Source organism: Mytilus galloprovincialis, chromosome 3 (assembly GCF_965363235.1).
Source record: "Mytilus galloprovincialis chromosome 3, xbMytGall1.hap1.1, whole genome shotgun sequence".
NCBI classification, from domain to species: Eukaryota; Metazoa; Mollusca; class Bivalvia; order Mytilida; family Mytilidae; genus Mytilus; species Mytilus galloprovincialis.
In genome coordinates, this window is record NC_134840.1 from 39,173,963 (window position 1) to 39,193,265 (window position 19,303).

The following is a 19,303-nucleotide window of genomic DNA, read 5'->3' on the forward strand; positions in this document are numbered from 1 at the left end:
TTTAATTTCGCCCTGTACAAATTCAGGAACTCTGTCGGTAGTTTTCATTGTTAAACTGTTTTGCTAATTTAGGAATTTGGTGTCAATATTTGATCTCGGGTATAATTCACTTGTTTAAGACTGGTTTCAATTAAGAGCTTTGTTTATAATTAAATTCTGTATTATTTGTTTGTTTATATATGTTGTAAGGTTGCTGTCTCATGAAGATACCATTATGAATCTTTGTATCAATACCAATAATGTATATACGTATATACCTTATATTCAAAATTGAAATAGTTTTTTCAATAATGAAAAAATAATATAGATGCTAGAATTGAATTCATTTTTATTTTAATGTAATAGTTGACAGCGCAGATCAATATCTTCTTTCTTTTTTCGACAGAAAATCCGTCATGTAGTGCACTAATTCACCATCTTAACAATGTTCCATCCATTCTACTTGGCATACATCATTTTTATAAATTCTAAAAACAGAATATATGATTTAATTTTAGGAATAAAAATTACACAATGAGAGAGAGAGAGAGAGAGAGAGAGAGAGAGAGAGAGAGAGAGAGAGAGAGAGAGAGAGAGAGAGAGAGAGAGAGTTTAAATACCATGTAAAAGAAAGCATACATATGTTCTTTTTGAGGCTTACATCAAAGTCCTAGAGCTCAGATTGTCTTCTTACATTTTTCTATTTCATTCTCACGATCAGAGCTGAACCTAGATACTGAACTGTCATAATCTGAAAGTTAATTGTAATATTTGTCAAGTGTGAGAACACATTTCTTAATAGCAACATATTATCTATTATTTATTATATTTACCGACATAATCAATTCTACCATCACCGTCAATATCGAAGTCTTTAATCATCTGTTTGACCTCAAACTCTGACATTGAATCGTCACCTAAATCTTTTAAAACATGAGTTAATTCTTCTAAGTCAATATATCCATTACCATCTTTGTCAAAAACGTTAAAGGCATTTTTCAGTTCTTCCTCTTGGTCGTGATGTTGGTCAATGACAGATGTGGCATAATACGTTGTAAACTCATCTATATCAATATTACCAGAACCTGCAGTTAGTAATGTTAATTATTTCATTATCTGCATCCAGGTTCTTCGTGTGTATTCTGTTTTATATCCAAAACGACCATTTGTATTTTGTTATTGTTTATCAGATATTATAATACCATGTTAATTGCCTTTGTTTTTAAGTTATTGCTATTACTTCTCAAAGATATTTATATTTGAAACAGATATACAGATTTTCATATTTCCAGCAATTATTAAAAGGACAACATCGAAGCAAATAAAGTTGTTGTAAATATTGGTATGTAAATCAGGCTAATGTTTTTTAAAGTTTTAATCTTGATAGGGTTATGTTTATTTATTACTATACCATGATGAATAAAAGGAGATGTATAAGTTCGTCAATGGATAGCAATCTTACGACACAAATGACTAAATGACAACTAGAGGTCAAAATACACCTTTTGCAATAGCAAAAAAATCTTACAGTCAAAATTTTTGATGCATGTTCGGTAATATTTTGTATATGGATATTCAAGGAAACCAGGGATTTTAAGTGGTAAATTTGAAGTCATCCCGTCGGAAGTTTAACGGAAGCCATCACAAGTGGTCATTCTGATTAAAATCAAACCTCTCACTTGCTATCGTTTATTTATATGTCGCGCAAGGGGGCTCCCGCGCGACATCAGAAAACGGGAGTGTTGAAAGGTTTGATTTTAATTAAACTTCTCAAGTGGTTGGCCGTTTTCGAATATCTATGTCACAGTTGACCACGGATATGTTCCACAATCCGTTACCTTAGTTGTGACATCACCGAATTAGCCTCATCATTGAACTTGTACATGTACCTACCATGAGCACCATAACGGGTGCCACTAGAGGGGCAGGAATTGCTTACCCTTCCTGGTACACCAGAGGTTACTCCTAGTTTAGTTTTAAAGGTGTTTGTGTTTGTGTTGCTTTTGCTTTAGTTTTCAGTGTTGTGTTTTGTTATATTTATTTTTCAATGTATATTTTGGCACTGCTGGTAATTGTCTCGTTTATCATTCGGTCAAGTTTTAGGGTAAGCTATTTTAAATGTACCGATGGTTTTTGTATTTGGTGATGTCTTATGGTTAAAGAAGAGACTCATTAGTGTATGTTGACAAGAGTAACACGACGGGTATCACTAAACGGGTAGGATCTGCTGACTCTCTCGGTCCCCATGATATCGACATAACTCCACTTATTAATATATGAAGATGTTTAGAATAAAAAAAAACCCACATCACATTTATATGAAAAAGGTAATTACCATCTTTGTCAACTTCAGCAAACATTTCTTTTAATTCTGCTTCCGTTGGATTTTGTCCTAGTCCACGTACAATTTTAGCTAGTTCGTCTAAACTAACCTTTCCAGATTTATCGACATCAAATAAATCGAAAAGTTCTTTAATCTCTGAAAAATAAGGTTATATAAAAAGTAAAAACACAAAAATACTGAACTCCGAGGAAAATTCAAAAAAGGAAAGTCCAAAATCAAAAAGGCAAAATCAAAAGTCCAAACACATCAAACGAATGGATAACAACTGTAATATTCCTGACTTGGTACAGGCATTTTATATATCAGATATTTTCTTTTTGAAAACTCGTGTATTAAAGTACATTCCCAAAGCTAACTCTGATGAACGCGTTTATTTTAGACCTCCACGATCCTTGATACTACATTTATGTAAATGACAAATGTGAAGTAATACATTTTAGTGACAAATACAACAACAAACAAAACATAGTCTAAAAAGGGTATTAATTAGTAATTTTTCAATACAAAAAAGTAGAAGAATTTGTATGATTGCATATTCAAGTATATTTACAAACGTTTTAATTCTAGTGTTATGAAAAAAATAATCTGTTTAACATCTGATTGTTTTATAAATATTCTTGATCACAAATCGCAGCTTGCACGCAAAACAAGTTGTTTAAGATTGGGGACTATGCGTACAAACTATTAATAATAGGCTGGTACTGGTATTTTCTATTGTAATTGTATTCTTGAATGCATGCATTACCTTTCTTTTGTTCTTCTGAAAGTCTTTCTGCCTGTGGAGTAAAAAATAAAGACGACAGTGATAACATTGGAAATTCAGTGAGTCTGTAGTAAATAATGCTTTTATTGAAATAAAATTGAATTGTAAACCAATTACTGCCCATTTAGACTTCGATCAAATCATATCTGCAATTCAAACTGTATTTTGTGGTCTTTGACCCAATATATAAATGACTAAGGTCCTGAATTATTTCACACTATGGTCATTTTTAACGCGTTATTAATATTAGCATACAATATTTTCAGTATCATAACCTCATATGTACTGTGCATTTTGAGGGGGTAGCATTTGTGTAGCAAACAATGCTAATCAAAATGGCACTAGTGGCCGTCCTGAATATGCAAAAACGTATAAGAGTTTTGCTCCGTGTTATAGCCCTCACTAGAGATGACCAGGATATTGACGAACGAACCTATCTCGACGAACGAACGTAATGGGAGCGGTAATTGTATGTGTACAAAACGTATGATTTTAAAGGTGTTATTATTTGGATGACATGTATTAAGGATCTACCATTTGATTTTTATTTGGGGGGGGGGGGGGGGGGTAGGATTAAAAATTGTGTCTTACATTTTTTTGGAGTTGTTTGAATCACTGTCCTGCCTTTTTTATTTTTCTCTCTATTCGGTCCTGCCTTTTTTTTATTAGTTTATCCTGACTTTTTTTACATAAATTGTCATCCTGCCTATTTTTTGCCAGGTTGCTCATCCTTCCTTTTTTTTACTCAAAACTCCTGTCCTGCCTTTTTTCAAATTTCTTCCTAACCCCCCACCCCCCAATAGGATTATTCGAGTGCACCAACGACTTTTGCTATGCTCAAAATTTAAGTTTCAACCCTCCACACCAATCCCGGAATTACGAATTGCAAAAGCATTTATAGATTTGCATTTATCTTATTTATGAAGATACATTTTGTTTGGTTGTTAGCATTTGTCAAGCGTTTTAAAGACATTCTTGAAATACTTAAGGTATAACAAGTACTCGGAAAATAACAGCAAACAATTGTCAAAATTCAACCTGTATAGTAACGAATATGACAAGGTGATTGTAAATATAATGTATCATTTCTTTGTTTTGATAGCGTCCCTTTTATCACTTTGATGCGCAAATTGCAATAATAAATCCCTGTTGCATACTGTTTTATTAAAAATTTTCAAGTTCATATTTGTCTTCAGCTTTAATATTTGCTAAATGTATAAAGTTGCAAGTTAGATAAAAAGACTGAACTGAAGCAGAGCATATTTCAACATTTTCTGGGTTTTGTTTTGTTTGCAGTCGCCAAAAAAGTTTAACATTACGACAGATAGTGGTGTATACACGTGACTTTAAAAGAAATGGTTAATTATGTTACAAAAAAAAAAAAAAAAAACAAAAAAAAAAACACGGGAACTATTAAAAAGATACGTTTTTAGTTGGTTTTCCATTTCGATCGATATGACTGCTGCAATATGGTCCGGTCCGTTTGTCAAAGCATATTCTTTGTAATGAAATAAAATATCTTATTCTTTTATTCCTAAATATCGGTTCCGTCAAATGGTTGAAAATTAAGACATACTTACCATGTAATACTTGGTAATGACTTAAAAATTCGGCATTAATGAATCTCTTTTTAGATCATGACAAACGGGTAGTTAACTGTTCATGGTATTAATAACAAAGGTGTCTATCTAATTTGTTGCAAAGGAGTTGAAATGACATAGAATAAACTTGTAGCATATGTGAAATGACAGATGCAGCATATGAAGCAGGGTGTCATATGTGGAGCAGGATATGCTTGCCCTTCCAGAGCACCTGAGATCACTCCCAGTTTTTGGTGGGGTTCGTGTTGCTTGGTCTTTAGTTTTCTATGTTGTGTCTTGTGTACTGTTGTTTATCTTTTTGTCTGTGTGTCTGTTTCTGCTTACGCCATGGCGTTGTCAGTTTATTTGTCATCTATGAGTTTGAATATCCCTCTGGCATCTTTACTCTTCAGGAAAATCATTCGAAATCGATTTTTTTAAGATTGATAATGATATAAAATCTTCTTTTCTTCTTTTTCAATTGTGTTTATAATATTATGATAAAGCCAGTTATTTCTTTTCACATTGAATGTTAAGTAAAAGATTTGGTTCAACACCACGTCAAAAAAAGATCAATGAACAAACAACAGTTTACAAATTAAAACCATATCCTAAATAAAAATTATTGCCTGACACTAAACTAACCAAAAGCAATTGAACACCAGGAGGGTGGACATTTCCTGCTCTACCGTGACACCCATCGTGGTATTACTTATAAAATTTATCATTATTGGCAAAATTAGTATACCTATGTTGAAATCTCATAAATCCATTAAGTAGAAGCAGATCAAGGTTTCTAACAAAAACAGGGGAAAATCTCATGAACTCTAAAAGGATCGAAAAATAGGTGTGTTGACCGGTATATTTGTAAGCATGCATCACCTGTTATGCGAATCCCCATTCAGTCAAAATGTCACTATCAGTAATTTTACGAATGAATTTTTCTGGTATCTAATGTTTTAAAAACCGCGAAAACATGTCGCTTGTGAGTTCAGATACAGATACCTCATATCTGTCAACTAATTTTTTAAGATGACCCTAAACTTGTGTGGTGTCGATATCATTCGTTTTCTTCATATCTCTGTCAGAGCAGTTTTTGTGTAAGGACCATCTGTCTGATAATTAATACCATATAGTGTGAACATGCAGGAGTATAATAATTTTTTGAGATATGTAAAACAACATATGATTGGAAAGAGGGTATGTTTCTTCTGAGAAATAGGATGTTGACGATTGGAAAGTTAAAATTACTACGTTTATCATTGGTTCGTGTTTGAAGTCGCCCATCTGTGCCAATATTTAGGAAAAGATATGAAGCAGACCTTCTTGTTTCGGAAGTATCCTTAATATCAGGTTCACTGGGATATATGAAATACAGGCACTTACTGAAATTTTGGTTATTGAGTGACAGGCCATTATCAATATATCTTAAAGTGAAAATGAAGTTAACAATTAAAGCAACTAGGATTTAATGGGTAAGGCAATGCGACATACATGTATGTGTACAGTTTCTTTTGGTAAACAATGAAAGTATTAGCACTCACAATGAATGTAGCTAATGTTTTGATATCGAACTTAAAACAAATCTAGGTTTAATCAACTTTAGTGCGACTATAGCCAGTCATATGGTTCACTACGTTTCAGAAAATATTCTTTTGTTACTAATAAGTATTTAAATTACAGTATAATGCACAAAAAACTTGAAGAGTACTGAACAGATTGTGTTCCACGGAATCTTAATATATATAATTGTAATGCAACATCGTTTGTAACGTTCATTTTGATTGGATAAATTCACAAAATTTCATGGCATCAATTGACAAATGATTCCACGAACATGTTCGCGCAAGCGAAGACGATATATGCCTTATTTTAAATGTGTGATTTGACGTTATTTTCTGTCAGTTTCATTAGAATGGAGACAACAACTTTGTATTTTAAGATCCGACGGCATCAATTGGTCATTTAATTGATGGTGGAAAATACCCTTTTACTTAAATTTATTTGCGACCATCAAATGACCAATTGATGTCGTCGGAGCTTAAAATGCAATACAGTTATCTCCTAGATGACATTTGTCACAACTCGGCCCATTTCATACTTTCGGATAACAGAGTAGCGGATTCCCCCAAGGATTACCGATTGATATAAAGGAGTGTTGAAACATTGTAGATATAACTCCCTTTTATTTTAATAGTAGAACAATAAAGAAAAGACATACAAACTAGTTACAAACTATAGGTTTAGTGATCATATATAGGATAGCCACCACTATTGACAATAAAACCTCACCATGCCCAAAAACAAGACTTTAAAGTTGGACAGCATACTTTCATATCAGCAATCTCAATACAGAGGGTTGCTGCTTACTAGGAAGCTATTAAACCAAGACTCAAAATCATTCCTTCGTAAAATTTACGGACGCCTTCTCGAGTTGGTTGACCGTTATGGAATATCCGTTTCGCAGATGATATCGGATATGTTCCTTATGTTGTAACTACAATCCGAATCCTTTTCACGAATGTGACCTACCGAATTAGACAATTTACCGGTTTTGTAATAACATGAGCAACACGACGGGTCCCACAAGTTGAACAGGATCTGCTTACCATTCAGGAGCACCTAATATCACCCAAGTCATAACATTGGAAAGGCAGTGAGTCTATGGTAAATAATGATTTTAATGAAATGAAATTGAAATTGTAAACCAATTACTGCCTATTTAGACATCGATCAAATCATATCAGCAATTCAAACTGTATTTGTTTTAAACATACCATGATTATTGAATGGTTATTGAACCAATTTATACACGAGTAAGATCCTAAATTTATTTGGCCGTCCTGAATATAAAAAAAGGTATACGATTTTTGCTCTGTGTTGTAGCCCTCACTTAGACGGATAAATAAGAACAATAATAAACAAGCGTTGTTCCTTTTCTTTCGGGTTTCGTCGAGTGTAGTGGTTATATGGATTGTGCACCAGAAATTATTATCAAACGAAATCAACTCTTTTCCATTATGTTGGATTTCTCAATACTGTTATTTGAGATGGACAACAGCAATAAATATGCAGTTCCTTTGCTATTGTTTTTTTTTGTAGGGGTGTAGATATTTGTGTCCTGATTTGTTACACCATATTCTTTCTTTGTCATAAAAGATAGGTGAAAGATACCAGAGGGACAATCAAACTCAAAAGTCGAAAATAAACTGACAAGCGGCCATGGGTAAGAATGAAAGAAAAAAAACTCAGACAAACAACAGTACATAAAATACATAGTAGAAAACTAAAGACTGAGCAACACGAACCCCACCAAAATAAAAATGGGGAAAAACGCAGGTGTTCCGGAAGGTTAAGCAATCAGTCTTAATCGGTAGGTCACATTAGGGAAAAGGAAACGAGATTGTATTGATGACATTAGGAACAGATATTTTATAACGGTCAACCAACTCGTGATGGCGTTTGTATAACTTACGAACGGATGATTCAAAATTCACCACTTGAATCTCTTGGTTTAATATCTTCCGACATCATGTTACCAATTTAGAAATGCTTAACGATAAATTTAAACTTCAAATCAAAATATGAATACAGTGTGAATTATTGACTAAAAATCAAAATTCAACCGAAAACAAAATTCTGAATGACAAGATAATGATATGGCGCTTTGTATGATACATTTTTTACAGTTAAAAAATGTAATTTTTCTTTCTTTCAACTTGCAGGTATTCTCCAAAATAGTTCTGTCCTATGATAATTCCTGAGAAAATATGCAGCACAAAGGTGATAATAGTGATATATTTCAAAAAAGTTCTTGAGAGGACGATTAAAAATTGAATTCATATAAATCAAAAAGTTTGTTAAAGATTTTTGTTCTTACCATATTACAGTTCTTCTAGATCAAGTTAATAATAGTAGTGTTTGTTTATACTTTAAACAAATTAAAATGACATAAACAATAGGTGAACTGTCCCTTATCGTCCCTACGCTCCAATGCATAGGTAAGTTCAAACCAGTTGATTTATTTTTCTCCAATTGTGAATGAACAGTTGAGCAAACATAAAGAATAAGAATAAGAATAAGAATAAGAATATTTTATTATTCCAATCAAGGGCCCTTGATGGGCAGCATAACATGTACACATAGAACAATACATCATGATTTGTAACAGAAAAACATTTTTATATAATAAAAGGAAACATTAAAAAAAGTTCAGATAGGTGTTATTATCTTCATTCTATAAAAATAAAATACATTTAGTTCCAGGCAGGATGAGAACCATAAAATCATTACAATTATCATTGTTATTACATACATTAATTAACATTTCGTCTAACTTCTAGACATGTAATAATATAGCTCCCTAAATATTTAAGTATAGACAAATTTTCATTAGTAAATAACCAAACAAATTTTGCCTCATTTGAAAGATGTATAAAATTAGGACAAATACAGTTTATCTCCTCGAAAAATATCTCCCTATCATTTTTGTATGCTGGACAACTAGTTATAAAATGTTGTTCATCTTCAACCAGATTTAGAGTACATTTCTTACAAAGCCTTTGATTTCTTTCTATATATAATGTTTTATACCTGTCTCTTTCTATTTTGAGATCATGTGCACTGATTCTAATTTTACATATGGCACTTCTCAATTGAAAATTGTTTAAAGATAGATACATTTCTTTCGAAAAACAAGTTTTAAGTTTGAAATAAGTATCTAATTTACTACTCTGTGTATCTGTTCTTTTTTTGTTCCAAAATTTTATAAAACTATTACAAAGTTTTTGCTTAACTGACTTGATAAATGTAATGCTAACACATTTCCACTAAATAATTTATAATAAAATAACTCTTAAAACCTTTGGTGTGGTCGAACCGCGTTTCTGGATCAAACATAGCCGGGAAAACGCGAATTCAAAAATGTTAAAGCCAGTGATTTTTGAGGAGTTATTACATGACGAAAAGGGACATAAAAATGGCCAAATTGATCTATGGTCAACTTTGAGTTATCTGCTCTTTGGTCGGGTTGTTGTCTCTTTGACATATTCCCCATATCCATTCTCATTTTTGTTTAAAACTATGTTTCTGAATAATATGCAAATTTTTCAACGGATAATGTTGGAAATATATGTAATTAATGGTGTCAGCAGCAAATATCTGACTAATGTGTTAATGATACCCTCGAAGATTAATAGTCCGCTGGCAGTGACATCGACTCATAGCTCAAATATAAAATTTCAATCCTGGTATCTATGATGAGTGTATTTATAGCTTGAAAATAGAGTGACTTTATAAATTAAGTGCGTCCTATGAGCTTTCTTGAATTCACCGTGAATGCTCAAAACCAAAAACAAACTCTGGTGCACTGAATTGCTTCGTGGTTAATTTTTTATTCTCTGACCAAAAACAGGCATTATACAGAAGTTATCTTGTAAGAATTTTGTGTTAGTTTTGTTTTCATTTTACATTATAGTTGAATAACTTGTTCTGTTTATAGTGAACTCTTCCTTCAGGAGTCGATTTCACAAAAACACTCACGACTAAGATTGGTCGTAAGTATACTGCATTTTTCAGGACTTACGATCAATCTTAGTCGTAAGTATTTTTGTGAAACTGACACCAGGACTCTAATGTATACTAACTTGATAAGAGAGACTTGATACAGGGTGTAGATCGCTATGTCTCATCGTTATTTGTATCACATAGCAGTAACAATGTCATACATGAGCTTGTTGTCGTGATTTACCGTGATGGAATATATTTTACTGGTTTCACTAACTTTTCAATTTAATAATGCCAACATACAACCTCTATTGTATGAACATCATATTTGGGTATTTATGATCAACCATGCAGTACACGATACTAGTAACAGTCTTTTACAGCTGACTATGCGGTATGGGATTTGCTCATTGTTGAAGACCGTACGGTGACTTTCTGCGTCATTGGGTCTCTTGTGGAGAGTTGTCTCATTGGCAATCATACCACATGTACATCATCTTTTTTATATTGTCAAATACCAAAATACTGATATCTTGATGTTAATCTTATCATCAATGTGTACCGTATGGTTGTACTTATTGTATAGACCCGAGTTTCTGTAAGACACATCATAAACATTTAAGAGCTAATACACCATGCAAACAACATGAGTCTCAGAGTATGTTGTCACTTTAGTACTGTGATATAAATAAATGTAAAATCAATAACATTTTTTTTGGTGTATGTACATATGTGTTTCTATAAAGTATTTGTTCCGCGGTTTGAAGTCCTGCTTAACAGTTTTCGTGCTTTTGGCTGTTACCCCCTCTTGCCTAATGGCACACATATATAGTGGTTTAAAATAATACACATTCAATGATAAAACTTCACATTTATTTTAGTTGAAGAATTAAATTAAAATAAATAGTACAACAAATATCAATAGTCTACTTATAATATAACGGAAAAAATCTTTGTCAATATCGTCTTTCGTTCTCATTTAGTTTTGCACATTTATAAAAGTAGATTGCAAAGCAAGTTCTCAATTCCCATTTCCTGTGCAACACTGTGGATTCATCAAATTGACAAATTCTGAAATATAAACGCAAATAACAAAAACATCAGAAAGTATAATCAAGGCATGCTTTTATAAATATTTGTCGCTTCTACTATCATGTTACCATTAAATCCCACACATATTGTCAGGAAAAGTAACATTACATTTCAACAGCAACCAATCAAAAATTAAAATTAAAAAAATACATACAGATTTCAATTTACAAAATAACCAGCATGTACATTCCTGGGATGCCTTATACCATCCATCGTTGAATCTGCCAACGATTAAGTTAAGATTTATCTTTATTTCAGTTTTTTTTTCTTTTTCTTGAATGTTTCAATTTAAAATGATATTTTGACGAAGTAATAGAAATGATATTCTTTAGATACATTTTAAATATTGTCTTTTATATAAATCATGGATTTCTTAGATATATTTTTGGCCCCTTCCCTGTCATTTCCCTTTAAATTTGCTCAAAAGTCATACTTTTAGTCCATTTACAGTAACGGCTGATTTGTGATTTTATCATCTTAACTGCAATTTTCATATTGAACACATTTGACCATTCAGTATGAGTTCCCATGTATTTTTGTCTTATATGAAGGAGGTTTTAGGTCATATTTTCATAAACACCTTATTCACTGTGTCTCAACCACACCGGTAAAATTTGTTCGGACTCGATGGTATCTAACATCCGGCACAATGACGGAACATTAATAGACAGAAGAAAGCTAGGTTTCTCCTTATTGTCTTATTTTTTTTTTATGATATCGAAGAATATATATACATATACAACTATTTTCTATTGTGATATGCAATATTTTCTACAACCGTTCTATATTAACGGAGAAATAAGTAAAAATGCACGTCAAAATGACGAATTGAGTGAACCTTCCCTTGAAATTGTTTAATTTCTCGTTAAATTGTTCACATTGTACGGAAAGAAAGGTACGAGAAGATAGATACTGACACGGAGATTGCAAAACTTGTTTTTATGAACATCTCAATACTTGTATTTCTGAGTATGAAACGAAAGAAATGGGTATGTCAAAATGGAACTGGCCGGTTTCGTCAATGTTTACCACCCGGTTTGGTCATAGATTTCACAATTCATAACCCGGTTTGGTCAAATAAAAAAAAAAATCATAATCGCATTGCATTATAATTGATAATTTAACTTCAGTGTTAAAAAGGAGTTTTGTGACTGGGTCGTTGGAAAACAAGTTCTTTCACAGGACAACGGCTTATTATTTATATGATTAGTCTCAGATTCAAATAAATAATTATTAGCAAACACTAGAATTCCTAATCTTATAGAACACAAATAATTTTAATTTTACAACGCATTCAAAAAATTTTAACAGCAGAATACATATAAATGAAGGTTATAACGCAAATTGAGGTTAAAGCTCTAAAATATGCGTTTCTATATGAATTATGGAAAATATGTTTGAACTTGAAATTAGAGTTAAACTTTACGGTCTTAAAAAATCGAAACACACAATTGGTATGTGAATTTCTCGTACAATAGGATGGACACCTTTATCACTTTTTAAGTAATCTAATCATTCTATGTTTGTAATCTTTTCTAGGATCGTTAAAAGTAAATCTTCTAAAGGATAAACGTTGATGATAAGACAAATGTGTAAATGCATGCCTAATCGACATGGAAAATGAATGTTTATAGGAAGAAAAGGATTACAACTACCATGCATCAAAGGTGGGGTCGGGGGGGGGGGGGTGCAATCTATACGTCTTCTAGATTCGCCACTTATCTAATCAAGTGTATACCGAATTAAAAATATTGTAAGAAATAAGAAAACAGGGACACCCGCGAAATCGGATTATGTGAGTTTGATTATGTTTATTATAAACATTATCATTGATATTTTTAAACAAGCGACACTAAGTGATTCGAATTCATAGCGTTTTGAACTATTTGTATAAAGCTGCATATGTCAAAAGTTAGATGGTTTGACTGTAACATATACAAGTATGGAACACAGATCTAACGATTTTTTTCCCTATTTGCCATATGTCCATTGTCCTTGCCCTTGACCTCATTTCTTTATTATTTTTCCTTCGGCCACAGACCTTCACCATATATTGAATTGTCAGTGCGTACACTTAAATATAAATAATATGTCTTATTTTTTTATTGAAAAAAAAACGCCAGTGAAATTGTTTGCTATGTCCGATCCTATGGAAAGCCAACGGGGTCAAAATTCTTAATTCGTAATTTGTCAATTCGTAACTTGTAACTATGTAATTTCTAAATTGTTAATTCGTAAAATGTTAATTTGTAACTTGTTACTGTGAAATTCATATTTGCTTAATTCGTAAATTGTCAATTTGTAACTTGCACCTTTGTAGTTTCAACATTCTTAATCGGTAAATTGTCAGTTTGTTACTTGTAACTGTTCAATTTCATAATGCTTCATTCGTAAATTGTCAATTTGTAACTTGTATCTTTGTATCAAAATTCAACATTCTTCTTTTGTTAATTGTCAATTTGTAACTTGTAGATTTCAAAATTCTTTATTGGTAAATTGTCTTTTTGTATATTGATGTTTTGTAACTTGTAACATGTTACTTGTCAATTCGTGAATTGTCGATGTGTGAAATGTCGAAGTGTTAAATGTCATCGTTGTATTATGCTAACGATCATTATGACGACAGATGGCGCTCGGCTTCTTCTTCTTTGTATGAGCCTCCTGTAAGTAGGAGCACCGCCATATGGAATATATACCAAAGGAGTTTAAATCAATTATGTACAGCGCATACATATAAAAGATAACAAATAGATAAATACATTGTTTGTTTTATATGGCATGTATAACAGGGGCTCGGTTTTGCATTGAGGTAACCTCGTTTAAACATGTTTGTTTACTGTACTAGTCACCAAACCTGCAATGAGGTGTGTCACTTCCCTTTTTAAGGTATATACATGTAGATGTGTCGCTGGAACGGGCTTCCTTATCAACTTCGCAAATATATCACTGTCACTTGGCAAGAAATTTCTACTTAATATTTAACCGGGTCAAAACAAGACTAAAAACATGAAATATAAGGATAAGAAGACATATCGGCACCTAGACAAATCGGCACCCAAGTCCTGAGTAATGAACATAAATCAGGACTCTGATGTACAGTAGTTGTCGTTTGTTTATTTAATTTATACATGTTTCTCGTTTCTTGTTTTTTTTTATATAGATTAGACTGTTGGTTTTCCCGTTTGAATGGTTTTAGTAAATTACACTAGTAGTTTTGGGGCCCTTTATAGTTTGTTGTTCGGTGTGAGCCAAGGCTCCGTGTTGAAGGCCGTGCATTGACCTACCATGGGTTACTTTTATACATTGTTATTTGGATGGCGAGTTGTCTCATTGGCGCTCATACAGCATCTTCCTATATCTATAAAAGATGTTTAATGATATCATATAAGTACTTTGCAAAACAAACTGCATGAATGACAAATTATTTTAAATGAGTCACCTAGTTAATGTATACTATATATCAAAACGGTGTTGAATATGCACTATTTTCCAATAAAATCTAAAGGAACCAGAAAACTAATCGAGGCCCTAAAATTTGAGATATTGTCAACCGGAATGCGAGAAAACCGCATATATTTAAATGGTCAGGTCAATAATGGGATATCATATCGTCAATATGGGACCAGTTCACATCTACAATCATCAATAAGCTTGAAAGAATACAGTGACAACCTGTGAGATTTATAACAGGACAGTACAAATCAAGAGAAGTTGGTTGCGTCTCAAACACGCTCACCAAACTGAAACTACAAGACTAACAGACAAGACGCTCAAGTCAGAAGCTTATATTTCTGTACGAGATGGTCGCAGTGCTATAGAACCAGACAATTTAAAAAAAAAAAGCTCGTCCAAAAAGAACACTAAACTGCTGTCAAGGGCTCGATTTAACAATTATCAGTCAAGAAATGTTGTGAACAAACATGCAGATAAAAAAACTACTATCAGTTTAATTGAGGTCTGGAGCTGGCATGTCAGTTAACTGCTAGTAGTCTGTTGTTATTGATGTATTATTGTCATTTTATTTATTTTCTTTTGTTACATCTTTTGACATCGGACTCAGACTTCTCTTGAACTGAATTTTAATGTGCGTATTGTTATGTGTTTACTTTTCTACATTGGCTAGAGGTATAGGGGGAGGGTTGAGATCTCATAAACATGTTTAACCCCGCCGCAATTTTGCGCCTGTCCCAAGTCAGGAGCCTCTGGCCTTTGTTCGTCTTGTATGATTTTTAATTTTAGTTTCTTGTGTATAAATCGGAGTTTAGTATGACGTCCATTATCATTGTACTAGTATACATATTTTTAGGGGCCAGCTGAAGGACACCTACGGGTGCGGGAATTCTCGCTACATTGAAGACCCATTGGTGGCCTTCGACTGTTGTCTGCTCTATGGTCGGGTTGTTGTCGCTTTAACACATTCCCCATTTCCTTTCTCAATTTTATCTAAGTGTAAAATACAACAATATTCTAACTCATTGTTCGTAAAAACAGTATTCGAATAGAGCCACATTGAAGAAGCGTAGTGCGTACACCGAGCGTTGACAGCCGTTCAGAAACTACTCTTGGGCATCGTCAATACATCGACGGCGCTCTCTCTACCGTTGTATTAAAGCCCGTATTTGTATCCACAACGTTCTCCTACAGATACAGATGGTACAAGATCGAAATATACTAGGAGGTGTCCCCTCTGTATATTTTTTAATGACCATGATCGTTAAACTATGAAACTGTTCATTTTTTACTACACTAGCGTCACCTACATCAATTTGAGAATGGAGATGGGGAATGTGTCAAAGAGACAACAACCCGACCATAGAACAGAAAAACTTTTAAACAAATTGACGCCCTCTCCCTCTGACTTGTCAGAGAAAATATCTTGCAATATCGCCATTTGCATGAAAGAGGCTATTATCTCTTATATGCTTACACTAATTATTCCCCACGCAACGAAGTTGCGGAGGGTGTAATGTTTTGACCCGTCCTTCTTTCTGTCTGCCTGTCCGTCCGTACGTCAGTCCGTCGGTCCTGTTTCTTGTCATCGCAACTCCACTCAAACTACACAACAGAATTTCATGATAATAAGGACATACTAAGTAGATTTGCATATCGACAAGAAATTACAATTCATTTTTCCCCCAGAAGTTACGCCCCTTTGAACTTATGAGCTTCGATATACCTCTGCAACAGTTTATCGTCGCAACTCCTCTGAAACCACACCACAGAATTTCATGAAACTTTGTAGATAATAAGGACATACTATGTAGATGTACATATCGACAGGATATTATGATTCATCTTTTTTTCTTATACAACTTTTTTTGTATCTTACAATTATTTTATTTCTCCAGTGACAATATGGGGACGGTGGGCATGTGAGCGCGCTCACTAAGGTTCTTTAATTTTATTACTCCACGAAAATATTTGCACATTTATTTGGGGTTTGGCCAAAGGAGTATGTATTTTGTAAATTTTAGAGTAAAATGATAGCCTGGGATCCTGGCCGACAGAAGAGGCAGGCGGAATACAGCCTGGGTTGTCAATAGGATATTAGGATTACATTGCAAATAATTTTTTATTTTATATTTGACATGCAAATTTAAAAAAAAATAGGTATATTGATTAACATCGTGAATCATTTCAGTTAATTAACGATTGACAACATGTTAGATTTAGTTGACAACATGTTAGATTTAGTAAGGTTGCCGGGCTATAAGGAGGTGTGGCACCAGGTGGGGTTCATATCGGGAGTACGGGGCATTAAGCAGCTGTTGAGATCGAGGGACTCGTGAATATTTTGGTCTTTTTGGTTGTACATTTTTATTGTAGGAAATCTGGTAGCAGCAATTTTTAAGCTTCTTGACTAGAAAAATCAGTAGGCATATATAGCAATACATAAAATTGAGAATGGAAATGGGGAATGTGTCAAAGAGACAACAACCCGACCATATATAATAACCGACAACAGCAGAATAGAATATATAATATGTCAGCCCTTTCCTGTCAGAATAAAATGGTCCGATAATAGCATTTTATGATTAATAGAAATCGTTTATTACTAGTACCTGGGTTTTTCAGTAATGATGTAGCCTTTTAAAGCCGACTATATGGTATTAGGTTTTGTCATTGATGAAGGCCGTAGGTTGCCTATAGTTGCTTACATCGACTTTATTTGTACTTCTCATTGGCAATCATACGGTCTATTACCACATCTCCTTATTGTATACACCTGAATAATCCAGTCGTAATATTGCACTGACCAACGACTATTTCATTTACCCCGTAATTAGGAGAGATCAATTACGTTGAGGGACTAAACTAGTCGGGATGGTTTTTTTTTTATATAGATTCCGTTCTCGAACGAAAGTCCACGCCAGTAAACAAAATAACACTGGCCATGGGATCCTGTAAACATGCAATTTTTTTGTTGCTTTTTTTAGAAGCATTTTCTGTTATTAATGGATTAAAACTACTTAATTATAAATTCACACATTGAGGTACTCCGACTTACAGGAGGATTATACACCGAAGAAGAACCCGAGCGCCATCTGTCGTCATAATGATCGTTAGTATAATACAACGATGACATTTAACACTTCGACATTTCACACATCGACAATTCACGAATCGACAAGTCGCATGTTACAAGTTACAAAACATCAATATACAAAAAGACAATTTACCAATAAAGAATTTTGAAATCTACAAGTTTAAACAAATTGACAATTAACAAATGAAGAATGTTGAATTTTGATACAAAGATACAAGTTACAAATTGACTATTTACGAATGAAGCATTATGAAATTGAACAGTTACAAGTAACAAACTGACAATTTACCGATTAAGAATGTTAAAACTACAAAGGTGCAAGTTACAAATTGACAATTTACGAATTAAGCAAATATGAATTTCACAGTAACAAGTTACAAATTAACAATTTACGAATTAACAATTTAGAAATTACACAGTTACAAGTTACGAATTGACAAGTTACGAATTAAAAATTTTGACCCCGTTGGCTTTCCATACGATCCGGTTCGTGAAATTTTCAATTTTCAGTTGTTACACTTTTTTTTTAAATTCAAGAACGGTGTAATTTTGTTTGGAATTCTTGATTGTTTTTAGCTCACTTGACCCAATAGGAATTTCATCACTTGGCACCGGTCGACCGTCGTTCATTATCTTTCAATACAATTTTTTACATAAATGTTCACATCTAAAATTACTAGGCTGCATTTAACAAACCTTATTTAAAATCATACGTCTTTTTTAATTATAATTAGGGTATCTGGTTTTAAAAAGTTTACTGTGACCCCGCTTGTCAACCAAGAAGGCCTTCATGGCTAAGAAAAAAAACAAAGGGGGGCATGCAAGTGCATGATGTCAATTATTTAAAACAGCCGTAGACATAGACAGTTCGAAAGGGCCAGATGATTATCTTCAAAATCTTGAGCTCTACCATTTGTCCATTTACTATAAAATTCTCACATTAGTTCTTAAAGGAGTTATTGCATTGCCCTTAAATGACAAATTTTAAGTTCTTTTTATTAATTTCTATCTATTATTTTTCAAACATATATATAAAAGTAATATAGCAAAAATGACTTAGGAAGTCAAGAAGATATACAAATAAATCGACTTGGCCGATATCCTAATAAAACTTATTGACCTTTAATTAAGAGTTTTTTTTCATTTCATTGTGTTTTTACACGCCCGTCACAATTTTGACAGGACGTATTATTGTATACATCCGTTCGTAAGTCTGTCTTTCCTTCCTTCCATCCGTCCGTTCCTCCATCTATCTGTCATTCTGTCCGTCCGTCCGTCTATCTATCCGTCTATCCTTCCGTCCAGCGTAAACATGTCGCACCGTAACTTGAGAACAGCTTATCTAGTTTTTATGAAACTTAAGAAAGTTATTTCTTGAAATGGTCAAACGATCTGTAAACCTTTTAGTGAAAATCAAATGAAATCTTTTTGAGTTACAGAACTTTGTAAGTAAAACAGGAGTGTGTTTTTTTAACATGTCGCGCCATATCTCA

The 19,303-nt window shown here is 33.1% G+C and overlaps 1 protein-coding gene across 1 annotated transcript; it reads right to left on the bottom strand.

The window, feature by feature from the left end:
• Positions 1-311: 311 nt before the first annotated feature.
• LOC143067897 (uncharacterized) lies at positions 312-8,663 on the bottom strand. The gene is made up of 5 exons (XM_076241510.1): positions 8,547-8,663; positions 3,069-3,099; positions 2,315-2,458; positions 813-1,064; positions 312-467 (listed from the first exon to the last, which is right to left on the bottom strand). The coding sequence occupies exons 1-5, from the start codon at positions 8,547-8,549 to the stop codon at positions 439-441; spliced, it is 459 nt and encodes a 152-aa protein (XP_076097625.1). The 5' UTR covers positions 8,550-8,663; the 3' UTR covers positions 312-438.
• Between the last annotated feature and the right edge of the window lie 10,640 nt (positions 8,664-19,303).

Bases quoted from the DNA above. Each gene is read 5' to 3' on its own strand.
- LOC143067897 (XM_076241510.1), bottom strand. The intron at 1,065-2,314 runs GTAATTACCTTT...TACTAACTGCAG, and splicing joins TGCTGAAGTTGACAAAGATG to GTTCTGGTAATATTGATATA. The intron at 468-812 runs GTAAATATAATA...TTCTGTTTTTAG, and splicing joins TGGTAGAATTGATTATGTCG to AATTTATAAAAATGATGTAT.